Genomic DNA, 27,842 nt, shown 5'->3' on the forward strand with positions numbered 1-27,842 from the left:
CCCAGATGAGGTTACCTACTCTGGATTACCTGGGTGGAGCCCCTGGTGAAGGTAAACCTCATGCATGACCCCCCCCCAGCCTGTGCATGTTCTTGTGCACATATCTTACCACCGCAAACTAGCCATCTAACCCACCTTCCCTGTGAGTTTTTTCCCATGCCGATTGGTGGGGGCATCACCCCCTTCCCCCCACCCGCTGTGTATCCCTGAAGTTCCATGTTTTCTTGGTGTCATTTGTGGCTGCAGCCCCCCTCCCCCCCACCCCAAACCGCGGGGGTGTGGCTTCTGCTGACCCTTTCCTGCATGACTGCAGGGGGTGTTGTTGCCCCCCTGCCCTGCCCTGGCCTGTCCTTGTAGGGCATGGCTGCTGCCTGGTCCCCCCCATGTATTTCCATGGGGTTTTTTTGGTGTCTTTTGTGCTTTGGGGCTCTTGTACCTCTGTTAAGGGAGTCAGCTGGAGACATGCTCAGGGGGACTCTGCATCATTGGCTATTCACAGGAAATAATTTGTTTTGCAACCAGAGATATTTTGGAGACGGAATTCTTAAGGGATCTAATTCTGCTTTTTGATTCATTCCTATCCAGAAGGTAGTTCTGGTAGAAGTAAGGAGGTATGCACAGTCTTGCTAGAAATGAAGCATAACCCCAGAGTGTTTTGGCTTTTTTATAGGAAACTAAAGCACATCATTTTTGATAACAACATTGTCATTGCATTTAATGAGCTAGTTTCCTACCTAGTTTGGAAGGGCATCTATTGTTTTCTATCTAGGCCCCAGACAAATTAAGTTGAATTCCCTACCTGGTCCCATTGCTGATGCAATAGGTGTAGCTGTAGCACAGGAGCAGGTATCATCGTTGTCAGTAAGGGTGACTTTCTCTGTTCAGGGTCTCATTTGCTGTAAATTTAAGGCAGGTGAGAACAGTGCTGCTGCTCCTCCAGCTGACTTTATAGCTGCTGGTGGTTTGCCCTTCCCCTTTCCCAGGGGATTGTGCTAAGGGTGGTGGGTGGGGGCTCGGGGGTATTTGAGCCACAGGCTCTGCTGAGGGAGCTCATTGTGCTCCTGGGTTTCTCTGGTGTTGGTGCTCAGCTCTTCCTTGAGTGCTTTGCAGCTTTTGAGCTGGCTCAGCCCTTTGGGAAGAGGTGTCTGCCTGAGGTAAGAGCTTCAGGACCAGTCAAGGTTCAGCAGCATGTGTGGTAGAAAGTAACACTTTGTCCTGGGTTCAGCTGGGATAGAGTTAATTTTTACAGGAACCTGGGATGTGGGGGGCATAGCTGGGGCAGCTGACCTGAACTAGCCAAGGAGCTATTCCATACCATGTGATATCATGCTCAGTATATAAATGGGGATCGGGCCCGGGGAGCGCTCGACTTTCGGTGGGGGAAGTGGTGGAGCGTTGGGTTCCGGGTGGTGAGCAGTTGCACTGTGCATCACTCTTTTTGTTTACTCTTTCGTTAGTACCGTTGTTGTTGTTGTTGCAATTTTGTTTTTGTGTTGTCCCAGTAAACTGCCTTTATCTTAACCCTTGAGGTTCCTTTTTTTTTTTCCTTTTCTCTCCTCTGTCTCCTCCCTATCCCACCGGAGGGGGGCGGGAGGAGTGAGCGAGCGGCTGCGTGGTCCTTTGTTACCGGCTGGGCTGAAACCACGACACACTTGTATGCAGCTTTTTTTTTTCCCCCTTTCTTTTTTTCAGGTCAGTAATTTTGTTTCAAGTGTTCTGTTTCTCGAAATGAGCATTCAGTGATGGAGTTAAGTATTCTTTATTGCAGCGCTGGAAGAACGGAGGATCGCTCCTCCAAATGTGCTTTCTGGCTGGGACTAATTGTATAGGTTAAATACCTGCCTTACATACATATTCATAAAATTTCTGAGAAATAATATACATATTCATTGATTTTCCGAGAAGTCATTAGCATATGTAAATGTCCTTTATGCATGCGTGTTGAAGGTCTTCGGTGGTCTTCTGGAGTCCTCTGGTGGTCTTCCATAGTCTTCCTCACTTGTCCGCTGTTTGAACTTTGTTGTACGAGTTTGCGCAGTACGATCCCCTTCTGGGCCCCACAAACAACTTCTCTGCTTATCACCTAGCTTTTGGCTCAGTCACCACAAGAGACAGAACATATTTTCTTATCAAACAGAATACCTCCTCAAAGAGGGCATGTTATTTTGTCTTATATTACAGACACAGGAATCTTGTGCTTTATGTCCTTGGCTTGTCTACGTAAATCAACTTACAGAGGCAGTTGTTAACCTTCTAACAAATTCCTGAGTCTTTTATTTAGCAATACACTGAGACTAAACATACGTTCTATTTCTACATCTACTAGGCCTAGTGTCAGTTTCTGCATCAGTTCAGGGGTAGAAAGATGGTTTAATAGTATGCATTGTTTGGGGGGTTTTTTTGTTGTTTGGTTTTTTTTTTATTCTTCATGCTTTGTGTTTTCCTGCAATTCCCAACTTTATTGAAGAAGGAACGTTGGGTTTTTAACAGTTCTGCTGTGTAAGTTGTTATGTCTCTTAACGGGACTGATGGTGACATTGTTTAGCAGGGGTTAGGGTGAGCATCTTGTATGTATTTGTATATGGAGTTTTAGTACTACTGATGAAAGCAGAAGGGCCGTGAGGCACAGTGCCCTTCAGGGTTTGGGGTGCCTTTCCTCATTGCCCACAGAATGCCACGTTGTCCTTAGAATCTTTGCAGCTGGTGGCAGGCCCCTCGTAGATTACAAGGCTTGGGACTTGACTTTCTTTTGTGGGCATGTAGCAGAGCTCAGAGTCTCTGGGGAGCTGTAGGTTAGGGGGTGCCCCCAGAATTTGGGATGTTGCTCAGAAGAGCGGCTCTTGAGGAGTAGCCACTGAAGGGGGTTCAGGAGTGCAGATTGAGTGCAGGAGGTGTCAGGAAGCAGTGGGGTTCCTTTCCTGACAGTTGAGGAGAAGAAAAGGGGTTTCTTAAGTTTTGGGACTGCTGGGGAAAGGGAGGAGGGTTCACCAGCCCTTCTCAGAGGAGTTTTGCAGTTGGATTTGAATGTCATAGAATCGTAGAATGGTTTGGGTTGGAAGGCACCATAAAGATCCTCTAGTTCCAACCCTCCCCCACGGACGCCATCCGCAAGACCAGGTTGCTGAAAGCCCCATCTGACTTGGCCTTGAATGCTTCCAGGGAGGGAGCATCCGCAGGTTCTCTGGGCAAGGCGTTCCAGTGCCTCGCCACCCCTAGTGAGAAACGTCTTCCTAACGCCTAAACTAAATGTACCCTCCTTAGGACTAAAGCCGTTACCGCCTTGTCCTATGGCTGTACTCCCTTGTAAAAAGTCCCTCTGCAGGTTTCTTATAGGCACCCTTTACGTACCGTGAAGTCTGCTATAAGGTCTCCCGAAAAGCTGCATGCCGGTGAGCGGTCCGAGAAGGTGAGGCGGTCGTCGGCCGGGTCGGTGTTGAATAGCAAAGTATTATGGGGCTGCTCGGTTCAGCCTTTACCTTCTGTTGTGGAGGTGCTGTGTGGGCTATCTTTGAATTGGATGAGCGTTTCAGGTGAGCTGTGGATTAGCGAGGAGGAGCGTGGGGCCGATGGCTTCTCACGAGTGCCACGCTAACGTGGTTTCTCTCGGTACCTTAGATACCACGAGTGATGATGGCTGCAGGGTCTGAGTCTGGAATGAGCGGGGAAGTGAACACGGTGGCACTTGTGAGGAGGGGGGAGTTGGGGAAGTAGTTGGCGTTGGCCAGCGGGATGCTTACTCCCTTTTCTGATTTGTTTGTGTTTGTTTTTTTCATTGCAGATGTTGAAGAGCAATGTTCCCCTTGAGGAACATCCCAGTTAGCCCGTGTGGTTTTGTGGAGGATGGATTTGGACCCTCAGCCCTCTGAAAGCTAAGTTGAGGGACCAGGCTGAGAGGAAGGGACAAAGCTGGGAATAGCAGGGAGGAGTTTTAAAGTTAGCTCAGGAGAGAGGGCTGTCCCAAAGCAGTCGCCTTTGCGCAGGAGAAGGGAGCGGGTTGCTTTTCAGCACGAGACCCGTGTGTGCCGGGCAGGGCCGTTCCAGCCCGTGTCCGCGGTGGCGTGTAGTTTGTGTAGTCTGTCTTGTGCGCTTAGACCTTCCTCGGGTCTCGATGTCCTTGTCGCGCTTTGCGCCAGAGGAGCGAGGCATGTGCTTCGGGTGCTGTCCCTAGGGTTTTGAATGCTCTTACTCATTGGCCCGGTGCCAATCGGGTGCTTCTTTTCTTGCGCTCAGAGCTCTAAAGCATGGATCGGTCTTGGCGGGTTCCGGTCAGTGCTCTATGGCAGCATTTTTTCAGCCTGCATCGGCAGCTCTGCTCTCTAGCCGTCCGTTTTCTCGGAGTGGGACTTCTTCCCCGCATCCTGACATCCTTAGGTCTCGACGCCAGGCTTCTGGCGCATCTGTCGTCTGGGTTTTGACAGTGCTGTCTTGTAATGGGCCGCTCCGTTTGACTCCTCTGGGTCTGCTGTGGAGCCTCCTGGCCTCGCGGTTGCGGCCCCGTAGGTCATCTTGCCCGACGGCGCCTCCCGTCCGGGGGTCATTCTTCTTGCTGAGAGTTTTCTCTCTCGTTGAATCACCTCGTTGGTGGCGTTCCACGTGGTGACGTTCTGCACACGGTGTGCTTGGCTTGGAGCTGCTCTGCCTGGGGGGGTGTGGAGTCAGGGGTAGGTGGAACAGCGATAAGAGTCTACGGGTGAAACGTTGATGTGCCTAGACCGTTTAGGCGAGGGTTGTACAGTCATCTCGGCTCGAGTAGCCATCAGCGGCCTGCGCGGACAGCCGTGCCGATAGTGTTTCACGGAGACAATTGGAGCCGTGTGGCAGGGGTTGTTGAGGGGCAGTGAAGCGGATTTGAGTCTCTAAGGTGTTAAGACTTGCATGTGATGGGCTCCAAGTTTGGCCCTGGGTTTTTTTGGTTGGTGGGGTGTAGGGTTTAGGGTTACTCCGTGCGGGGCCCGGATGATAGAACACCAGTATGATGATCAAAGTCGCCCCTTTATTGAGCTTAGCTGATCATTCTTACACAATTCTCTAAGTTGTTTAGAAGCTTTGATTGGCTGCTGCACACAAGCATGTGGTGTCCACGCGCACAAGCGTAAGCGGTGATTGGTTACATCGATACTGTCCACGCGTAGAAACATAAGATACAGTTAGTTATACTCGCTCTGTACACGTGCATACACACAGGATATAATTGGCTATGTTAGAGCATGCAAAACTTGTCTTAGTCCAACTGGTCGAGATAAGCCCCTGAACTGAGGTCGGTTGTGCCAAGTTCCCTTTATCGTGGAATGTGCACCTGTGTTTTTCTAATTGGGATCTTTCTTCTTCTATCTTCTTGTTTGTTCTGTTCAGAGCCTTCAAAGGTGTCTGGAACTCTCTTGCGACCATGAGCTACTTTCAGGGCCAGTAACTAAGTTCCATATAATTGAACCCTACAGTGGGCAGGGGGGTGTGTGTTGGGTTTTTTTGTTGTTTTTTTGTTTGTTTTTTGGTTGTGTGTTGTTTTTTTTTTTGTTGTTGTTTTTAAAATGACAGGCTGTAGCTGCATTCCAGATGGTCTTTGTAGATGGAATCAAGACCTCTGGAGTTGTGAAGCTCTTGCTCTGCATCCAGGTGACTCATTCAATATGTTTGGGTTTTTTTTTTTTTCAGATGTGGAGGGACAGGATGTGTCCCACAGAGCGATGGGGGAAGGCAGCAGAGCACTGTAAGGAGTTGAGTCCGTGAGTGGACTCTGAAGGAAGATGCATCCGGTGGCTCTATGAGACTGCTTTGCTTTGCTGTGTTTTGCAGTTTTCTTGCATTGTATTGGTCTGTATTTGCCTTTGCCCTGTGGTGTTTTGTTGTGTATTTGTATCGACTGTCATGTGAGACTGTCTCGCATTGCCTGGCCCTGCATTGTGTTTTGTATTGCAGTGCTCTGTACTTGTATGGATTGCCACCTGAGACTGCCTTGCCTTCTATGGTTCTGTATTGGTTTTGTATTGTTTTGGTCTGTACTTGTATTGACTGTCACGTGAGAGTCTCTTGCATTGGCCCTGTTCTGTTTTGTCTGGTATGGCAAGGCTCTGAGTTGTTTTGCCTTGACTGAGGTAAGAGTACTGCCTTGTATGGCATTACATTTGCATGTGAATTACATGGCTCTATGTTTGTGTGTGTCTTGTATGGCATTGTAGAGGCAGCGTAGAAGGTTTAATGACTTCGGGCTCTTTGCATGCAGAGTTGAGGGGATCGCAATTGGACTGTGAACTAGCATTGAGTAAGGCAGGAACTGGGCAATGGTGTTCATCTTGTTTATGCAGATGCTTTGTGGCAAGTCTCTAGAAATGGTCAAGGCCTTGAGGTCTAAGTAGCAGCGTGATGGGTCTTGGAGCGATCGGTAACTTTGGGACAGCTCTGTGTTTGTGATGCTCTGTTTTTTTCAAGTGTCATGGAGGACACTGGCTGTGAGGATGTGTTATTTTTGGAATAGGTGGGAAGCAGGGTAGGGGAGTGGTGGAGGACTTCTCTCTCGAGGATGAAGTGTCTGTTGACAAGCTTTGTGTGTTGTTTTTGCAGGTGATGACAGGGCACGAGAGGTGCTTGAAGGAACCTTGCGTTTAGGTGACATGGCGCTACGGAGGTTGGACTGTGACACGTGGCACTGTGAAAGCTAATTATCGGGTTGAAAATGCACGGATGGTGGAGATGATGGTGCGTGTTGAAATGTTGGTGTAACGGAAGGGCAGTTTGTGGGGAGGTTGGTTGGAAGGAGGTTGGGCTGGGGCCTGGGTTTTTGCAGGTAGGGTGCTTTTTTGAGGCCCCTGCTGCTGCAGACGGGGTGACGGCCTCTTGAGGCCTGTGGACGGTATGATGGATGAGTTGAGAGTGAGGGCTGGCGTTCATGTGATCTGAACGAGTGGTGTGTTGTGAATGTCTCTAACCTTGTAGGGTTCTGTGGTTAAGCCTTTTTGGTTTTTTTTCCTTTCAGGTTGGATGTAGAGTTGAGATGTTTTTCAGGGAATTAGGAAAAAAACCCCAAACTTAGAATAAAAAACCCCAGCTGGGATATGGGTTGGTTTTTGGTGTGTCCTCCCCTGCCCCATTTATTTTTTCTTTTCCCTGGTCCCAGCTGCTTCATGAGGCAATGTTGATCGCCAATGTTTGGACTGGGGTCTGCCTCGGGCCTGGGTTTTCAAAGGCAGGGCGATTTTTTTGTTGGTTTTTTTTTTTTTTTTTTTTTTTTTTTTTTTCCCAAGGCTCCCGGGAACGGTGTTCCTGTGGAGCGCTCCCCTGGAACCTGGTAATTGCCAGTCAGCACAGAGAGATATGTTGTTCGGTGGATGGTCTTTGGAAGACAGTTGAGGATTTTGTGGGGGGAGTTGGACTAGATGGCCAGCATGGAGTAGGCCAGGGTTGTGAAGTGCGTGAGTGTAACTGTATTTGTCTGTGGTGGGTTTGTAAAATATTTGGTTGCTCTTTGTAGCTTGTGATGTAATGATATTTTTCAATTTCTGGTTTTGTGTCGAGGTGTGGAAGTGGACGGTCTGTCAAGATGATTGGAGGTCACTCGTTTGGTGCCTGGGAACAGGGATCATGGCGGTAATGTCACCTCAGGGAGTAAAACTTCTGGATGTGCAGCGATGTATGTAATGGGAGCGAGGTATGTGGAAAAGACCACTCCGTAGAGCATTGCAGGTACTAAATAGTGGCATTTCTTCTTCAGGTAATGCTAAATTTTTGGAGTTTACATGTATTTGTAAAAATAGTGATTAAAAGAGGACTAAATCTAATAGTGTCAAATATTTGACGAGTGAGGCCATAAGTCTTTTCTATATATTGTAGAAAAAGTACATTGTAGAATTGGATTGAAATACTGACATAGCTGAATCTATGTGGAATGAGTAATGGACCAAATGAAGCACTAAAAATAAAATGTAAAAAAGGCAGGTAATTATGTGTCCTTGTGGGAATTACAGTACTAATGGCAATCACAAAGGGAAGCATAGAGGGAAGCATGGGCGTTTAGTGCCCATAGGTAAACTTAGCTGTTGAAGTAAGTGAAAGTGTCTGTTGGAATTAGGCATCCAAGGGCGAGTTGTAGATACCTTGAGGTAAATGTAGCTGCTGCTGGGTTAATGGAAAGGGGGTGCATTCCTTCCTCTAGTGATTGCAGAACTTTGAAATTGGAGCTGTAGGTAGAGAACCGTGAAATGGGCTCGGGCGTGGTGCGGCGCCGAAATGGGCTCGGGCGCATGTGTTACTTTTCTTAAAGGGGCTGAGGTACTGTGTAACTCTGAAATGGGCTTGATGAGTGGATAACATGTGTGTAATATGTGAGGGTTTTTTTTATTCTGTTGTCCTTCTCTTTCCCTGACCCTTTGTGGTGCTCTCTACTCTTTTCATTCATGTCTTCTCTCTCTCTCCAACGTCCTGTGCTTTTCATAGTCTCTCTCTATCTCTTGTCATTATTATCATCTGACGCTCTGTGTTACTTTCTGTCCCATCGTATCATGTTGTATGTTTCTCCTGCTTTTTTCTTCATCTGTCCAGATCCCTGTCCCTTGTTTCTTCTATTGCTGTCCCTCTGCCTTGCTTCCTCTTGCCATCTTTTCTGTATTTCTCTCTGTTCCCTTCCCTCTTCCATCCTTTCTAACTGTATCCCCCTCTCCAGCTAGCTGTCCCTTCTCTTTTCTCTCTTCCTCCATGTCTCTCTCACAGCCTATCAATCACAGTTGTTTTTTCCTCCAGTGCTGTCCTGCTCTGTCCCTTGTTTCTCACTCTCGTTCTGTCATGCTCCCTGTGTCTTTTTGGAACTCCTCCATCTCTGTCCTGTAGCCTATCACTATTTTTTTCTTCTGCCATCCCTTTGTCCTTCTTCCAGTCTTTGTGTCTCTCTCCCTTTGTTCTCCCTCCCTTCTTTTTTTTCCTTTCTTGCTACATCTCTGTTCTGTACCACAAAAGCACGGAGGGTGTTTAGTAACAGAGAAGAAGGATATAGGCAAGGACAAAGGAAATTAATGGCTGTTATTCGGGAAGAAAGGGGAAGAGGGCCTAGACGAGACTTGCCCCGACTGGGCAAGGATCAATGCGCTTTGTGTAAGAAATTCAGTCATTGGTAGAGGGAATGCCCAGGGAACAAGGAGCATCAGAGGGCTCAAACAGGAAGAACAGTAGCCTCTGTGAAGGGAGACTGACGAGAACCTGGGGAATCTACCCTAGCGGATCCACTGGTTATAATTAAGCTAGGGAAAACAGAACAAGAGGTAGAATTTTTGGTAGATACAGGAGCAACATACTCGGTTTTGAATCAGGCTTTGATGCCCCGGGGAATGATTATGTCACGGTGAAAGGAGCGACTGGCCAAAGTGAAAAGGCATAGTTTTGTAAACCTTTAGAATATAAATTAGGAAAACAGTGGGGCATTCATAAATTTTTATATATGCCGAACTCCCCAAAGGCCCTTTTGGGAAGGGACTTGTTGGAACCATTGGGAGCAAAAATTGTATTCAAGAAGGGAGAAATTACTCTGGAGGTAAAAGATCAGCAAAATATTCAAATATTGAGCCTAACCTTAACCAGTCTCCCCCTAGAAGGAATCATTAATGAGGACATCTTAAAGCAAGTGTACCCGGGGGTATGGGCTACCGATGCACCTGGAAGAGCGAAAAGTGCTCCACCTGTTGAAGTTAGGATCAAGGAAGGCCAAAAGCTGGTAAGAATTAAACAATATCCCCTAAAGAAGAAAGACAGAGAAGGAATCCGGCCGGTGATAGAAAAATTTTTGCAGTTGGGACTATTAAAAGAGTGTGAGTCTGAATTCAATCCCCCTATATTACCTGTTCGGAAGCCCGATGGGTCATATTGGGTGGTCCAAGACTTATGGGCGGTGAATAAGATAACTGAAGATCTTTACCCGGTAGCGGCGAACCCATAGACCCTGTTAACCGTGCTAACACCTGAATTGACTTGGTTTAGTGTTTTAGATTTGAAGGATGCTTTCGTTTGCCTCCCTCTCCATGAAGCCAGGCAAAACTTACTCACATTTGAATGGGAAAAGCCCAAGAGCGGTCGAAAGACCCAGCTCACTTGGACGGCCTTGCCACAAGGATTTAAGAATAGGCCTACCGTTTTTGGCAATCGGTTTGCGAAAGACTTGGAATCCTGGGAAACCCCATCTGAGGAGGGGAAGCTGTTGCAGTATGTGGATGATATCCCGATCGCCACCAAAACAGAGAAAGATTGTACGACGTGGGCGGCGAGTCTGTTGAATTTCCTGGGACTTCAGGGGTACCGGGTATCCAAGAAAAAGGCACAGGTAATGCAAGGCAAAGTGAATTATTTGGGCTATGAAATTAGTGCGGGACAAAGACCTTTGGGACAGGCCTGTAAAGAGGCAATATGTCAAACTGGGAGACCTCAGACAGTAGAAGAGTTATGGACTTTTCTGGGAATGACAGGGTGGTGCCGATTGTGGATCTATAATTACGGATTGCTTGTTAAACCACTGTATGCGTTGACAGCCACTAAGCAGAAACACCTTGAGTGGAATAAGGAGACCGAACGAGCCTTTGAGCTACCGAAAAAGGCTTTGATGTCGGCCCTGGCCTTAGGACTCCCAGATGCGAGTAAGCTGTTTCTTCTTTACTCCCATGAGAAGCAGGGCATTGCTCTGGGAATATTAGCACAAAACCTGGGCCCGTATCGATGGGCAGTTGCCTACCTCTCTAAGCAGTTAGACACGACTGCAAAAGGTTGGCCTGGATGCCTGCGGGCGGTTGCGGCTGTGATACTAAATACACAGGAAGCCCGAAAGTTTACTCTGGGCCAGAAGATGACTGTTCTGGTGTCTCACGCAGTATCAGCAGTACCGGAAGCAAAAGGCGGACACTGGCTCTCTCCACAAAGATTCCTGAGATATCAAGCTATATTGGTAGCGCGGGATGACGTGGAGATTGTAGTCGCTAACATTGTCAACCCAGCTTCTTTTCTCAGCAGGAACACAGGAGAACCGGTACATCGTGACCGTTTGGAAACCATCGAAGCAACGTACGCCAGTTGCCCAGACGTGAAAGACGGCCCCATGGAAAACGGGGAAACTCGCTTCACAGACGGAAGCAGTTACGTCCTAAACAGTAATCGACACGCGGGATACGCCGTCACTGCCAGCCAAGAGGTAATAGAATCGGGGGCTTTGCCCAGGAACACCTCCGCACAGAAGGCAGAAATAATTGCTCTAACCCGCGCCCTGGAATTGGCCCAGGGCAAAGTTGTGAACATTTATACAGACTCAAAATATGCCTTTGGAGTTGTACACGCACGTGGAGCAATTTGGAAGGAGAGAGGACTAGTGAGTTCTCAAGGGAAAAATATCAAACACGCAGAAGAAATTCTGAAGTTACTGGAAGCTGTCCAGCTCCCTAAGAAAGTAGCAATTATGCATATTAAGGCACACCAGAAAGCGAGCTCAGATTTGGAAAAAGGGAACGAGCTGGCGGACAGAGAGGCAAAACAAGTGGCCAAAACACAGGTAAAAACAGAAGGGGCCTTAATTCCTGATAGGTGGATTTCCCTAGAAGGTAAGCCAGAATACACTAAGGAAGATCAAAAGCTCATTACACGTTTAGAAGGGTCATATAATGAAGAGGGGTGGGCTCATACCCCACAGGGAAAGCTAATCGTTCCCTCTTGCTTATTATGGCATTTGATAGGGGAGGAACATAGGAAAAGACATTGGGGAACAGAAGCCCTGTATAATCATCTGATAGGAGAAATTGTGGCTAGGAATTTATACGCCACGGTGAGGCAGTGTGATCGCACAACAGTGTGATCTTTGCCTCCAGACTAATCCTAAGAGCACCCCCAAGCTGGAAATGGGCCAGACTGGAAAAGGCAATGGGCCTGGACAACAATGGCAAATTGCTAATGTTTATTCATTACTAAAACACACCCACTTGTGATTTGCAGCTATGCATGTTCCGTAGCTTTCTCATGGGAACTTCTTCAAAAGTTACTTATGAAGTTATGCCAAGGTCACACTGTCCCTGTTTTTCTCCTGATATCAGCAAAGCCAGCTATTTTCGGCCAAGGCCTAGTCTTGCTGCTCAAACTGACATTCTTTCACACAGAACTCTGCTCGCACAGCTTTTCTATAGACCCATGTCCTTTTTCATGAAGCCAATTCCCAACAATTCCCCCTTTTTCTTTTTGTGCGAGTAGAGCTTGGTGTGTCAGCTTTGAGACTCCTTTTATCATGCACCCATACGGAATTCTAACTATTACACAGATTAATATCAATATACCCAACCATCATAAGGCTTCCTTAATCAATGACATTACCCATAGTGTTATCCCGCCGAATATTGATTGTAACACTCCATCAAACCAACTAGTTTCTTGCTGGATCTTTGTGTATGTTTCTTCAGCCAATCTATTTGTTTGTATATAGATTGAGGTAAAATTTTAACACCTGCTGTATTGCCCTTTGCAAAGATCTGTGAACACAATTAATTAAACACAGTAAAAACAACATTATACCTAATAAAATACATAAGCACACAAAAAGAGGTTTGATTAATAGCTTTAGCTAGTGACACCCAAACATTCTTACTGTCCCATGGTGTTAACCGATGTGGATCAATCACCGGTGTCACTGTCATGCTGCTTACTACAGTCAGTGTGTTCCATATCAATGTCAGCATAAGGTTTCAAATTTATGGGTAAATCAGGAACGTATCTGCCAGACATGGAGGATGTGATGGGGTTTTTTTGTTGTGGTTTTTTTTTTGGTTGTTTTTTTTTTTTTTTTTTTTTTTTTTTTGTCCAATTGCTGCCAAGGCTTGCCATCCCGGTGCACTTAGTTGTCTTGTAGAAGTTAAGGTACCGCTGCCCCACAATAAATCCAGCAGCGGCTGTAAGTCTGTATTTGTAATACCACAACAAGGTTGAATCCACTGTAGGTCTCCGTTTAAATCTTTCTCCCTCTGTTTGTTTTTGAGCAATCCAGGCTTGCTTAATAACTTGGGATGCCATTTTCCTTAATAAGCTGAACAAGGTAAAACTATTACAATAGCTAAAATCACAGTAACTACAATAATGCCCATAATTCTTTGAGCCAACCCGTTACCCCTAATGACCCAGACCATGAGGAAAATGAACCATCTATACATTCTTGTGCCATCTTGCTCCACGAACTCAGCCCAGCAATCGGTAGGTGCCAGCTTTCCGTGGGCGTCCCCACAGAGGCAACGATGGCCTCACTGTACACCAGCCCGATGCTCTTCGGAAAATCCCAGTATTTATACATTTGCAGAGGAACGGGTTTTAGCACACGTGGCCAGCGGGTGCCAAAAGTCCGCCTCGGTTGCAATCTATGACGCATGCGCTCGCTGGCCAGGCGCGCTGCACGAGTCATAGCCATCTTGTCTATTGGTTCATGGGCTTTACGATACAGTTGCGACGCACAGAGAATCTTGACCTGTTATGTTAGCCAAGGTGACCTATACATTAGTTTTTGGCTGAGGTAGTATTCATATTGCCACATCATCTATGATGCTCCAGATGATGATGGTCGTGCAAATCGAACAGGAGTCCATCGTGGGCCTGTATCTGTGGAAACACAATCAACCTCGTTCCCAGGTTATTAATGGAAATAGACCTTACCCCTAATTTTGGCTTTAACTAACTTTTACCCCACACTGTCTTCCCGTAATCACACTATGTTTAATCAAATTATGCTTTACACGCTTTTTACCTAAAGCAGGTTCTATATACAATAAGGCACGCTGTTCTGAAAACCTCTCTGAAGGACTCCGTGTCCACTAGTAATACTCTATTAGTTAGAATCTGTCAGATCAGTGGCTCCAGCACCCGCCGGTGCCGTGCCAGTCGCCATTGGAACAATTCCGGGTCCAGCATCAGTGCGAAGCCATGGCTTGTCCCACTTAGCCAGGATCTCCCAGTAAGTTTTACTTCTGCTGATCTGCACCATTTCCTGGATTCTGGGTCCTTATACATTACCATGATTCCTGTACTTTGTTGCGTCCTTTCTGCCTGTAAAAGAACATGATGCACTACCATTGGTGGGTCTTTGTGATCACCTGTCAATCTAAGATAATTTAGCACAAATAAGGCTTTGGCCAATCGTTCCTCTGGGAGTAAGCCCTGGGTTCCCCCCTTTTGTTTTTGCAGCATGTTCTTTTAGGGTTTGGTTGGCCCATTCGACAATAGCCTGTCCTGTGGGAAGATGTGGAATACCGGTACCGTGGTGAATTCCCCACAAATTACAAAATCGAGCAAATCGTGTAGAACCATAGGCTGGGCCGTTGTCCATCTTAATTTCTTGAGGCACACCCAGTACTGCAAAAGAAGCGTGAAGATGTCATTCAATATGTAAGGCCTTTTCTCCAGTTCGTGCCGTGACCCACATGGCAGCAGGATAGGTATCAATACACACATGCACAGAACGCTTTGCACCAAACCACATGACATGGGTGAAATCCATTTGCCACAACTGCAATGGCAAAAGACCTCGTCGGTTAACCCCACAGCCCAAGCCGAGCCCTTCGTTTTGACAATCAGGGCATGCTTTAACGATACCTTGGGCATCAGTAAGTGGTAAGTCAAATTGCTTTGCTAACATCCTAGCGGGTTGGTGCAAGAACGCATGCGATTGCCATGCTTTGTTGAAAACGATTCCCTGGAGGAGGCTCCCGTGGCGCTGCAACCAATTGGTCAACTCTGTCATTTCCCGTTTCTCATCTGCACAGTGTTCTCATACCCAAGAGTTCTACCAGAGGGGTCATATTGCCATTAGTGATACCGCAAAGATTCCGCACCCGCTGGATATCTCCCACAAGCTTCTGGACATGATGTAACATTGAAATTTCTCATGTTATTTGAACCTTCTGAGGTTTAACATTGCTAGCATTTATGTGCCACCCCAAATACTTCCAAGGTGCTGCCTTTTGCACCTTTTCAGGAGTGATTATTACTCCGCGATGGCTTAAGATGTCCTGCAATTGAGTTAAAATCTCATCCTGTGGCAAGTTACTGAGGTAACTGCTTTCTTACAGGCTCTGATGCCCAGGCCACATACACCTGACGCATCGTGGGGGAATTGCGCATTCATTGCGGTAACACGACCCAATGGTATCTCTTATAGGGTTCTGCCTTGTTAATCGATGGTACCGAAAAGGCGAACCGTTCAGCGCCATCTGGGTGCAATCTTTTAGATTTATAATTAACAAATCCCATTCTTCTGGAAGCATAACTGGAGATGGCAAACCTGGCTGCAGGGCTCCCATACTGTGCATCACCACATTCACAGCTCTGAGATCATGTAACAGTCTCCGCTTCCCACTTTTCTTGGGAATGGTAAATATTGATGTATTCCATGGACTAGTAGAAGGAACAACTTGTCCCGCTCTCAACTGGTCCTCAACTAACCCTTGTATTTTTAGTAGCCTTTCAGAATTTAGCAGCTACTGATCAATCCAAACAGGTTCATCTGTTTTCCAGTTAATTTTCAGAATCGGCTACCCCTCAGTGACCGCTCCTAAAAAGGATGCGTCACTAACATTGCCTTCATTTGGCTCAATAAATCATGGCCTACGAAGCCAAACAATTCAGTTGGGGTAGTCATGACATACGGACACGTCGTAATGTGTTCACCATCGGGGAACACAAATGTAATTGGTAGCTGACTTACTAAGGTGGCTTGTGTGCCCCCTATCCCTGCAATACCAAAGTTTGGATTGATCGATGGCCATGATGGAGGCCAAATGCATTGTGAAATAATCATAACATCAGCACCTGTATTGATTGTCATCGGTTTCTTGACAACAACTCCATCGGGCCCTTCCAATTGCACTACCTTTTCTGGTTTACCTCTTGTTGTGTCCATGGCAAAGTATACCTGCGGTTTCCCTGTGGAGCCGAATCCACCATCTCCACGTTGTACTTCACCTGGGTTCGGAACACACGACCTGAATGGAACTAATTGTGCTATTCTGGTACCTTTAGGAATAGAAACAGGAGGGATTAAAACATGAATCATAATTTTCACAGTCCCACAATAATCTGCATCAATAAGCCCTGGGAGCACCAGAATTCCTTCTAGAGCTGTTGAAGATTGCCCCATTAAAAATGCACTAAGTCCAAACCCCAGTGGTCCCTTTATGTTGACTGCGGTTTCCACATCCACTCTGGAGCTTCCTGCGGTGGCGGATCTGGTGGTTGCGAGGCTGCCTGAGGGCTGGCAGCTCAAGCCCCTTGCATTCGTGTCGTCGCGCGAGGGGCCTTCGCAGTCGGTGTAAAGTTTCCCTTCTTCCTGTATTCTTGGTGGTATGGTTATCTTTCTTACACTTGTTGCAGCACTTACTGTTAACAGTACCTGTACATTTGCTCCTAATGTGTCCACGTTTGCCACAGTTAGAACACTTGACCAAGGGCGTCTTACTGGCCTTGTGTTTCTTTGTAGCTCCTTGGAGAGCTGTGGCAGCATAGGCTACTTTCTGTGAGTCCACTGATCGATCCGTGTATTCTATCATATCAACGATGTCTGCATTTTTTGGCAAATTACACAATGCTTTGCGTGTCTTTTCAGTAGCATTTTCAAAAGCGAGTATTTTGAACATGTTTTCTTTCATGCCCTCGTTCATGTCAGGGTGGTCATAAATTGTATTCTCCTGTTTCACCTGGGTAAAAGCATGGCTGTACATATTGTCTGGTACGGTAAGAAAAGCTTGATACGCCAAGATCTGTGATAGATGATGAACCTCAGTGACACATTGTAACTGAGCGTTCCCTGATGCGAAGGGTCCAGTACCCATCGGCATCTGCATGGTTACTCCCCATAGGGGATCTGTTTGTTGTCGTGATGTTGCTTGTTCCCTATCACAGAGCTTCTCCCACTGCCAGAAAAACACTAACATTCGGGCGGGTGTCAAAATCAACTGTGCTAGCTGTTTAATATCTTGAGGTATCAGCGTATCAGCAGAAAAAATGAATTGCAGTATTTGGTGAGTTAACGCAGATTTGATTCCGTACTGACTCACAGCATTCCTTAATTTCTCAATGACCTTCCAGTCAAACACCTCCCATTTTTTCTGTCCATTTGATGCAATAACTGGGAATGCTTAGAGCATAGTCCCTTCTATAATGGCATCTGTTATTACACCCCTCCAATGTCTCTGCCTTTCTTCTGCAGCGGCTATTACAGGCGGCTCCGCGTCTGTCACGGGTGCGGTTGGTTTCCCCGTCTCTTTTCCCCATTTCCTTTAACAATTCTAACATTGTCTCTTTTTGTTCTATTATTAGAGTAGCCAAGTCCTTGTTTGCATTATTTGAATCAGGGTGTATGCTAGGTATAATTTGTTCATGTTGAACGGTGGTATCTGAGGGCTGGTTTTTCGTAGGCAGATTTTTACTCACTCCCTGATTCTGTAGGGTTTCCTTTAATCGTACGGTTAGGGAGGCTTGGGAACTGTCGGATGGCCGATTAATATCGGCAGTCCCAGGGAGTGGAGCAGAAGTCAAGGGCACGAGAGTAGGCGAACAAGCTCCAAAAAGTCTCTCTCGCTGCATTATGTTTTTCTCCCCGCTTTTCCCTTTCGCTTGCGGTTGGAGAGAGCAGCAAAAGCAGACGCAGACGCTTTACGATCTGCTTTCATTTCTTACAGAGTTGTCTTAATCAATTTCCATAAAGTTACAAGATCTTTAACTTCTTTAGACCCGTCACTAATTTCATCCCATAGGGAGGTTCCGATAGCATTCCAGGTACTAAGCTCAAAAGCTGTACCCACACTAATTGAAAGGTTTCTGTCCTTGCTTCATTAGTTTTTTAGCTGATTTATCATCATCAGTTACCATATCCCATAATACGTCTCCTAATCTACGCCATTCACTCTCCTTAAATAATAAATCCGGATTCTTAAAGCATCCCTTAACGCGACCAACCCCGAAATTTGCTTAATGCAGTTTACTCCCCGCTTTTCTAAAAAGCACTGTAATAATTTTAGGGCTACCTCTTGATCCATTGCCGGCCAGCTTCTTGATACTCCTGGGTGCTACCTTGATTAAGGCACCTCGGTTAAAAAGTCTTTGCAGCCTTTTTCCAGTAGCCCTCACTGACGGCGAACCCCTTTTGGATGGTCCAGGCACGAGAGTTAACACACCAACCAAGACGATCAGCGTTCGGTTAATGTTTTGCCCCCCAGTCGCTGCTACCGGTGCTTCTCAGTGTCCGTCGCTCCAATTCCCCTTTCTTCGGTCCCCGTTCGGGCACCATTTGTTGGAGCGGCGGAGGAATGCACATAAGTCGACCCAATATGAGTGATAGAAGTGATTCAACTTTATTTGCACGGATAGCTCATATTTATACAGTTTGCGATAATTATGCCTACTAGTCCTAATATGATTGGTACATTGCTAATGTTTATTCATTACTAAAACACACCCACTTGTGGTTGGCAGCTACGCGTGTTCAGTAACTTTCTCATGAGAACTTCTTCAAAAGTTACTTGTGAAGTTATGCCAAGGTCACACCGTCCCTGTCTTTCTCCTGATAACAGCGAGACCAGCTGTTGTTTTTCTCCCAATATCAGTAAAGCCAGCTATTTTCAGCCAAGGCCTAGTCTTGTTGCTCAAACTGACATTCTTTCACACAGAACTCTGCTCTGTGTGAACTTTTCCACAGGCCCATGTCCTTTTTCAGCAAGCCACTTCCCAACAAAAGGTATTCCTAGAAAAAGTTTCCCGTTTATAAAGCAGGAGTTTGTTGGGGCTGAATTACAGTTCCTTTGTAACTGAATTGGGTCAATATTCCGAAAAAGGGGAATATGTTTATTTTTGAAACAGGTCAATACTGCATGTGTTGTGCTGGCAAGGAGGAGGCTTCTTAAATGTAGAACTTGTTAAATTTAAAAGCACACCTCCACTCTCCATAGTATTGCTTCTATGTTAATTCAGGGTTAAGATATTCGTTCACTTCAGTTTCTGTGAATCTGTTAGGGCAGCGTGCTCTAAGGTGATGGGAGGGAGCAGGGGGAAGAAGGGGAGGAGGAAAAGCAAAATATCTGGAACCTGCTCTTCCATGACTCCTGCAAACTGTAATGTTATTTTTTTTTCCCAAGCCTGAAAACTGTACTTGGCAGTGGGATTGTGGCTATCTTGTTAATATTCTTCCTTCCTTTCTTGTTTTGGCCTCTCCAGGAAGCGATTCGAGTAATCCTTGGAAATCTTGATGATTTACATGCATTTTCTACAGACCACTATCTTTCTGTGTACCCTTTCTTTCCTACTTGTAAAAGAAAAGGTCCAATGACTTGTATCTGTTGGGCATTGCTTAATTTGACATTCCTGCCTAGTAGTGCGCAGATCTTTAGCTGGAGTACGACTCCTCTGAGCTTCGCAGTTTTACATTAGCTGAAGATCCTCCTCAGTTGTTGCCTTCACCAGAGAACTGATGTATGTAAAAAGAATGTTTTGCAGTGTTTTCAGATGGCCACCCCTGCGTTCCAAATCTGATTTAGCCAGAGAAAACGAACGTGCATATATAAAGTCCCAGGAAGCCCACGTAATGCGATTGCAAGGAAAGCTAGTGCGTTGTTTCAAAAGGTTAATAAAATGTAAAGCGCAGCAGCGTTGGCCCTCTAGTAGAGAAGACCGCAGTAGTTTTCTTGTAAGGTACATTAGGATTAAGTATTGTAGTTGCTGTAGTGTAAAGGGTTACGGAGAAGTTACTCTCCTGAGGCTGTTGTTGCAGAGAAAAGTAAGTTACTGGAAGGAGAAGCCTTTTCAGTCCTAAGGTGCGTCAGTTTGTGAATCAGATCAGGCCCTTCGGCATCATCTCCTCCCGTGATTCCGAGTGCCCAGGAGTAATGAACACCCGCGTGTTTCCGCCTCCAAGGCATCCCCTTCCAGTCTCGGCAGACTGCGTTATTGCCACCCCTGGTCCTAGCAGGCAAGAACGAGATCATCCTCTTTCTCTGTCAGAAGCTGGTAGGTATGAGAGCAACTTATTCCTGTTGCTGCCAGGAAGAGAAAGTAGCCCAGAGCATCGTCAGACAGGAGGCACCCAAACAAAGGAAGCCGCCTCGTTGGTTTGCTTCGCTAAAGCGCAGCCAGTTTTGCCTGCGTGCTTGAGGAGGGTTTGATTCACGAGCTTGTATTTCTGGAACTGGGAAGTCCATCCACCTGCTCAGGCAGCACCGGGCCCTGCGGAGAACTGCAAGCTCAGAGGCCTGGCGTGATGAGTTGTCCTGCAGTCTGTGTGTCGGGCTCCTCGCTGTAGCATACCTCTTAGTTAATCGCCAGCTGTGGGAGTCCTTGAAGCCAAACTCAAACGAACAATTTCATCCCTTAAAGGAACTGACTGTGTCATCTAGGCAAATCTTGGGCTTCATCTCTGGTCCTCAGGATGCAAATGGAGTAAAAGTATTCATGTTACCTGTTTCTTCCTGAGGTCAGAGGCACGTAAGGAGGCTGCTGCCTGGCGTCACCCATTCGTGCATGCATGAGCTCCTAGGTGTGCGAACTGCACCCCCAGGAAGGAACGTCTGTAACTGTGGCGTTTGTCATGTCAATTATCTTTTGTTCTCCCATTTTGAGGAGGACTGTGAAGTGAATGTAATGACGCTAGTCCTGTGAATCCTAGTCCTTTTCAGGTTTAAAAATAATTTTTAAAAGAATTACTTTTTAGTTAGGAAAGCTGATGAGGTTTTCTTCACAGGGTTGGGAGAGCCTGGCACGTTGTTTTTTGCGGGAAGATGTGAGGACTGAAGCCAGATGCAGTTAAGGAAACACAGTGCTATGAATGCAAGCAACTGATGGGAGAGTGTCACCTGGATGAGTGTTTCTTGTAATGTGTTACTAGCGTATGGTGTCTCCTCACATCTCATTTCTCCGCTGTGTAGTTCGATGTGTCACTTGTTCAGCTGCTGCTGCTCATTAAATATAAATCTCCATTGGCAGGAGCAGTTTCAGGGTCGTGGATCTTGGACCAAGATCCTCAAAACCCCCTAGCTATGCGAGGTTTCCCTGCCGCACGTGCACTGCCTTTGTGTCCTGACGCTCTGTTTCTCCAGGAATGTCGGTATTTGCGTGGGGAGTTTCAAGGACCTGCCTGTGGACGCGACGGCCCCTACACCCCTGATGTATTCTTCTGGTGCTGCATCCTCTTCTTCGCCACCTTTGCCCTGTCAAGCTTCTTGAAGACGTTTAAAACCAGCCTCTACTTTCCAACCAGAGTAAGTAGAAGGAGGTGGCCAGCGTCCATCTCCGCACTCGTTTCCCAAAATGGCTTTCCTGGAGCACTAAGCAGTATTTGCCCTGCCTTGGTCAAGCTGGGAAATGTTGGCCTTGCAGGCCAAGCTCTCCAAGAGCTTGGATGTCCCACACTCATTTCCATGAGTGCAAAATCATCGTAGCGTTTCCCACCTGCCTCGTGACCTGCCCCAGATTGAAGATTTTTGGGGTTTGATTTTTTTTTATTTTTTTTCTTCTCCTCAGGTAGTAGGAAGTCAGGTTTCCCAAAGTTTTGGGGGTTGGGGTTTTCGGTTTGTTTTTTTTCCCCTACCTTCTGCGCATTATGTGCTCGAGTGGAAAGTAGATTCGAATGAGAAGCTTCCTTTTGAGGACTAAAGGATGCCTCAGTGCCTTGTTGCCATTGTAGCTGTGAGTGTAGCTGTAGTGGCAGACATGTGTTTTCTTATTTTTAATATTATTATTATTATTTTTAGATTTTGACTTAAACCAACCCTTGTTGGCCTAGTTAAGCTTTTTTTTATTGTCTGACCCCAGATCTCACAGGGACAAACACAGCAGCAGTATCTAAGCAAGGGATCAGGCTGCATGTGCTCAGAGGGGTAGTGGGATTTGGTTAAGCAGCCTTAAAGTTGTGGATGTCTGCAACTCTTGCATCTCACCTTACGGCCCTGTTTGCCATGCCCCTCTCACCTCTGGTTTCTCGCCCCAGGTACGGTCCACAGTGAGCGACTTTGCTGTTTTCCTCACCATCGTCATCATGGTGCTCCTTGACTTTGTGGTTGGGATCCCATTGCCGAAGCTCCAGGTCCCCCATGCGTTCAAGGTAACGGGGTGTTTTGGCACGTGGGGGTGCCACAAGGTGATGCCGGGGCAGGGCAGGGCTGAGTCTGGAGGAGATGCTGGTGGTGTGACCATCTCCTCTTCCACCTCCAAGTGCCTTGCTTCCTCCTGGAAACGAGAAGATGGCCCCAAAACTAGATACCTACAGGGGAAGTATCTAGAGCTGCTTGCAAGGAGGAGACTGGCACTGCTGAAGCCCCCGGGAGAGGGGGACATGAAGCCAGGGCTGGGAGGTGCTCTGACGCAAGGAGGGAGGGGAAAATGAAAGCCAGTGGAGTGCCTGGGCTGGGAGACAATGCTGATGTGTGGGCTTTGTTGCAGCCTACCAGAGACGACCGCGGGTGGTTCATCAACCCCATAGGACCCAACCCTTGGTGGACGGTGTTGGCTGCGCTCGTCCCAGCTCTGCTCTGCACCATCTTGATATTCATGGACCAGCAGATCAGTGCCGTTATTGTGAACAGGAAGGAGCACAAGCTGAAGGTAAGGGCCTGCGAGAGATGACCCCAGCCCCTTCTGGGCTGCAGGTCTGGTGGGAAGCTCTTATTCCCGATGCTTTCTGAAGGCATTGGTTTGGGACAAGGTCAGGCTGCGTGGCAGGATGCTCTCCTGGATTAACGATGAAGCAGGGAGCAAGTGACAGGGCAGTATAGATGAGCAACCTTTTGGAGGAGCAAATTAATCTTGGAGCAATAGAGAAGTGCGTTTTTGTTTTAAAATGGCAGCAGCAGCAGGTGTGGGGAATGAATTGTTTTGATGCGCTGCCAGGGATAACTCAGAGTCACACCTTCCTCGCAAGTGGCAGAATTTTCTTTGTGAGTGAAAAAAATGATTTGGTGCTTTTGGGTTGTGGGTTGTTTTTTTTTTGGAGAAGTATGTATCGCACAAGCTCTGCGTATCCCTTGTGTCTGAACTCCTGCCAGATTTTCATGCCAGGTGCTTGTGCAAAGTCTGCATACACCCTTGCTTGTTTCCATTTCTTGTTTTGAATTCTGAAGAAATTGACTTGTGCTCGAGCAGGGTTTGAGTCTGACTTGCGACGTTATCCTTGCTCTTGTGCTATAGGATGCTCTGTTTCTTGTTTTCCTGCCTGCAGAAAGGATGCGGGTACCACCTGGACCTTTTTGTGGTGGCCGTGATGCTCGGGGTGTGCTCTGTGATGGGGCTGCCCTGGTTTGTGGCTGCGACCGTCCTGTCCATCACCCACGTGAATAGCCTCAAAGTAGAGTCTGACTGCTCAGCTCCAGGAGAACAACCCAAGTTTCTGGGCATATGAGAGCAGAGAGTCACTGGCTTGCTGATCTTTGTGCTCATGGGCTGCTCCGTCTTCCTCACTTCTGTGTTAAAGGTGAGAGGAAAATGCAAACCACCCAACAACCGCGAGCTTGTTGGAGGTTACAGACAAACAGTCCCTTCTCTGCAGGCCTGAGTAGTTAGTTGTGGAGCGGAGGAGAAGGAGGTGATCCCAACCCTTGGGGCTTGACCCACGGTGGGAATCAGCCTCAGTTAGGCTTTGCAGCCCTTCAGGCCCCCGTTTGGTGTGCTCGAGGTGAGCGAGCAACGCAACTGCTTGAATTTTTGGGTGTCTTTCAGGCCCACCCATGTTTATGGGTTACAGTTGAGCATATTCAGACCAGCACATCTGCTGTCTTTCAAACAGGCAGCCCTTTAGTGGCTGCAATTTGCTCCCCAAATGCCCCGGAGCAGCCGTTCCCAGGAGCTAAACACACTGAGGTCATCCCTGTGGGCTTCCTTGCACGTTCCTCCCACAAAGTAATCTCGTCTCTAGGCTAGGAGGAGGCCTGTGGCCTTTGCCTGTTGCCCCAAGAATAGGCAGAAGTGTTTCTTCTACGCCAGAGAATGCGGCATAGGGTAGCATGGGTGAAATCACCTATTTTCCTCCAACCTTTCTGGAAAATAGGGTTATTCTGAGGAGAGGTAACTCCCAAGTTCAGCCTAAAGCAGAGCCTTAGCTCACTCGTGCGCACAAAATGGCAAAAAAATGGTTAATATCTGACCTATCTCTAAGCCTGAATGGAAGCTGGAAAGCTTCAAGCAATTTTAGGCAGTGCCTGTAGAAGAGGGTGGTAATACTGAAAATGCAATACAGAAAAAGAAACGATTGCATTCTTTCTTTTTCTTTTTGTTCCCCCCCCCCCCAGTTTATACCAATGCCTGTACTTTATGGCGTCTTTCTCTACATGGGTGTGTCGTCGCTCAGAGGAATTCAGGTATGGACTCTTTTACAGCGTGCAGCATGTCGGCTCCCTGGTATTTTGTCTCCGTAGCAGCAGGGAAAAAAGCAGTGGCATGGGAAAAACTTCTCGCAGAGCAAGCAATGAAACTCTTTTGTGTAAGAAAAAGATTGGTGGAGGCACAGGAGGTAGATAGGGCTGGGAGGACCAGGCAAGTTCAGCGCTCTCTGTTGCAGAGTTTAGGGCAGGTCAGTGTTTGGTTACGTGAAAGCGGGGGAATTTGGTGCAAAGGGAAGGCAGTTTCTACCACTGGTGGAAATCCTCGCGGAGGGATTCAGTGGGCCGAGAAATGCTAATAATGGAATGGCATTGGAATAGTTGCCGTTTGGTGGGCAGCTCTCAGGGGCAAGCCGGTTGCTAGATGGAGCGAAGGGAAAATGGGTGCTGCTCCCAGGAGGAATGCAGTGGGATCCAGGATTTCTGACGGCAAGCGAGATGCTGCAAAGTGCCTCCACGTCTCGAGAGGGCCAGCAACTTGCCGCAGTCCCAAGGTGGCAACCTTTCCCTTTTATTTCGCAGTTCTTTGATCACTTGAAGCTGTTTTGGATGCCGGCGAAACACCAGCCGGATTTCATCTACCTGAGGCACGTGCCCTTGCGAAAGGTGCATTTCTTCACGGCGATCCAGCTGACCTGCCTCGTCCTGCTCTGGACCATCAAGGTGTCCCGTGCCGCCATCATCTTTCCCATGATGGTAAGAGCTGCCGCCACTCGGCAGCGGGGTGTTTGCAGCGTTGGAGTGAGAGGTGGCATCGTCTCTGAGCTCACCGCATCTTCCCTCTTATTCGTGAAGGTTTTGGCTCTCGTCTTTGTCCGGAAAGCGATGGATTTCTGCTTCTCAAAGCGAGAGCTCAGCTCTCTGGATGACCTTATGCCAGAAAGGAAGAAGAAGTTGGACGATGCCAGAAATGAAGCCGGAGAAGAAGAAGAGGTAAGGCTTGCTGTGTCCTCGGGGCTGGACATCTCCGTGTGTCTGTGAGATTGCCTGTTTCTCTTACAGCTTGTCTGGAAACGTTGGGGGAAGATCAGCACTCAATTGAAATAGATCCCAATAGCCTGTAACTTTTGTAACCTTTGTTTCCTCAAGTAGCAGTGAGCTGAACGTTTGAATACAGGTGTAATTTTTAAAACGAGTCGTTTTTCACAAAGGTCATTATCATTATGATGATTATTATTAGATGCTGCTGCGGCTGCTGCTGCTGGCAAGACTTGCTCATAATCGTGTTTTGAACACACAATCCCCCTGCCCCGAAATCTTTGGAGTGAACGGTTTCTCCCCTGCTGCACTAATACCTATAGCTGCCAAGGGGCAGAAGCGGAGGGCAGACTGCTAAGTTTGTGCTGGGCATTCAGCTTATCTCCACTTTGATCAAAGACAGAGAACGTGATTTGTCCCTTTTTTACATCAGGAGTCCAGGAGGGCCATGGAAGCTGCTGCTGCTGCAAGTTCAGTTCAGCTGAACGTGGGGAAGACCAGTGACGTGGATATCCCAAAGCAAAGCAGTGACGGGTAAAGCCCCACCAAGCGCCAGGAACCCCGGCAAGATTAGCTTGAAGGTGTTTGGCAGAGTTTTCTCCACTTGCCTCTTTGTGGGGCATCCCACAGAAACCAGCAGGCAGCTTGGTGGGAAAATCGAATTCGGGGGCAAGGCTGCAGGAGGCAATTGCAGGGCTCTGACCCCAAGCAGAGTGGCTGCAGCACTCATGTTTGACCCCCAAACCTTGCCTCATCAGTGCCTTTACGGTAGCTGGAGATCCTCATACTTACACATGAGGAGTTGCAGGCGTGATCTGTACCAGCAGTGGCTTAGGAACCCGGACCGGGGCTAAGCCCCAGCAAGAGCCTTTGCACAGAGCTGTTGCTCTGCAGCTCCCCGGCTTGCCTCCCAAAACTCCTCATCCAGCAAAACCTCCCACACTTATGCGGAGCTTTGATTCTCGGGGCTCCGCTGTTCCTCTTGCTGATGCTAATGCCCTTGGTGGCATCAGTTCCCATAATCACGGATTGCTATGTAAAATATTTATTGCAGGACTGATCCTTCTGAGATTGTTATCCTGGATGAAATGTCACAAACGACCATATGGAAGGCTCTCACTTTGAAGACAGAAACCCTTTGAATCCAGGGAGGAAAAAGGTAAAGGATTGCACGTGAACGTGACCGTGCTCCTCTGCAAGCGACGGCGCACACCTACGCTTTTCCCACGCTTTGGCCGGCAAGGCTGAGCAAACGGCCTGTCCCTGGGAACAGGCAGGGAGGACCGTGGCATGCAAACCAGCTCCTCTCTGCTGGGGTGGTCCCCCAAACAGGGCTGAATGAGCAGCAGCTGGCAGGTCTTCCACTGATGATGCTCTCCCTCTTTTTCTCTTCCCTTCGCCTTTCCCCACTCCCGCTTTTCACGTTTAGGAATCTTGACTTTGAAGGAGAGGAGTGAGAGCGTGACTCGGGGATGTGCCAACGCAGACAGAGGGAGAAAGCGCTTTGTTTCAGTTGGAGGATTCCCATTAAAGCCATGCAGATGTTTTCAGTTATCCTTGGTGTGCTTCAGGCATTCAGTATCTCTAGACCAGCAAGCTGAGGGGAACGTCAGTGTCAAGGGGAGTTTGGTGGTGTTAAGTCTGTGTGCGTACGTGCGTGTGGGGGTGTGGGTTTGTAGTGGTAGAGGGACTGCTACAGCTTTATCATTCAGTGCTGCTCTTTTAATACCTAATTCCTCCTCTTTTTTTTTCTCTTTTTTTCAAATGTAAACTGGGAATGTCCAAAATAATTTTCTGTTGTATTTGATGCATTCTCCACTTTCTTCTTGATCACGACCGGGTTTTTGGTCTGGTTTGGGGTCCTGGCTTTAATTCGCTCCTACATCTCTTACTGATACAAGAGGGATACCCTCTGCGGCAGGTCAGCATAGAGAGCCTCCGAGCCGTTGGTCTAAGGTGAAAGAAAAGCATTTGCTCCCTGCGCTCCAGTTTTACCTTTCTTGGTTGGTTTGGCAAGTATCACAATAACGTGTGATGAACTGACCATAAACCCCATTCCCCGTCCCCCTGTGCCACTGGGGGGTGGTAGGGAATCCGGGAGTGAATTTGTGCCCAGGAAGAAGGGAGGGGTGGAGGGAAGGTGCTCTGAGATTTGGTTGTATTTCTCATTACCCTGCTCTGGTTGATTTGTAATAAATTGAGTTAATTTTCCCCAAGCGGAGTCTCTTTTGCCAGTGACGGTAATTGGTGAGTGATCTCTCCTGTCCTTATCTCGACCCACAAGCTCTTTGTTATATTTTCTCTCCCCTGTCCAGCTGAGGAGGGGGAGTGATAGAACGGCTTTGGTGGGCACCTGGCATCCAGCCAGGGTCAACCCACCACAGGGGGAAATGATGTACTTAAGAAATTATGTACTTAAGCCACACAAAAAAGGCCACAAAGCTCTTGTGAAACAAGATCCCCTTTGTATGATCAACGCATGCCTTGCTAACAACTGTTCCCCTGGAGAAGAACTAAAAGACTGAG

General features: G+C 47.5%; 1 protein-coding gene across 11 annotated transcripts; it reads left to right on the plus strand.

Annotated features, from left to right (window-relative positions):
* Positions 1-27,650, plus strand: LOC126037471 (electroneutral sodium bicarbonate exchanger 1-like). 11 transcript variants are annotated; one of them, XM_049797787.1, is made up of 10 exons: positions 1-51; positions 6,559-6,693; positions 7,510-7,677; positions 9,573-9,694; positions 10,975-11,155; positions 21,066-21,227; positions 21,956-22,069; positions 22,408-22,569; positions 23,183-23,434; positions 25,750-25,814. In XM_049797787.1, exons 4-9 carry the CDS (start codon positions 9,630-9,632, stop codon positions 23,360-23,362), a joined length of 864 nt encoding a protein of 287 aa, XP_049653744.1. In that variant the 5' UTR covers positions 1-51; positions 6,559-6,693; positions 7,510-7,677; positions 9,573-9,629; the 3' UTR covers positions 23,363-23,434; positions 25,750-25,814. The 11 variants fall into 11 exon arrangements, with proteins under 11 accessions (XP_049653744.1, XP_049653739.1, XP_049653743.1 ...); XM_049797782.1 differs by lacking the exon at positions 1-51 and adding an exon at positions 5,225-5,723; XM_049797786.1 differs by lacking the exon at positions 1-51 and adding an exon at positions 5,225-5,723 and having other exon boundaries at positions 7,510-7,642.
* Positions 27,651-27,842: the final 192 nt, after the last annotated feature.

Source organism: Accipiter gentilis, unplaced genomic scaffold (genome assembly GCF_929443795.1).
Source record: "Accipiter gentilis unplaced genomic scaffold, bAccGen1.1, whole genome shotgun sequence".
Classification (NCBI taxonomy): Eukaryota; Metazoa; Chordata; class Aves; order Accipitriformes; family Accipitridae; genus Astur; species Astur gentilis.

What these genes read in the sequence shown, in the direction of transcription:
- LOC126037471 (XM_049797787.1), top strand. Translation starts at nt 9,630, where the DNA reads ATGCACCTGGAAGAGCGAAAAGTGCTCCACCTGTTGAAGTTAGGATCA. An exon ending in TCAAGGAAGGCCAAAAGCTG is followed by an intron (nt 9,695 to 10,974) that starts GTAAGAATTAAA and finishes TTCTTTTCTCAG; the next exon opens with CAGGAACACAGGAGAACCGG. An exon ending in GGAAGGAGCACAAGCTGAAG is followed by an intron (nt 22,570 to 23,182) that starts GTAAGGGCCTGC and finishes TCCTGCCTGCAG; the next exon opens with AAAGGATGCGGGTACCACCT.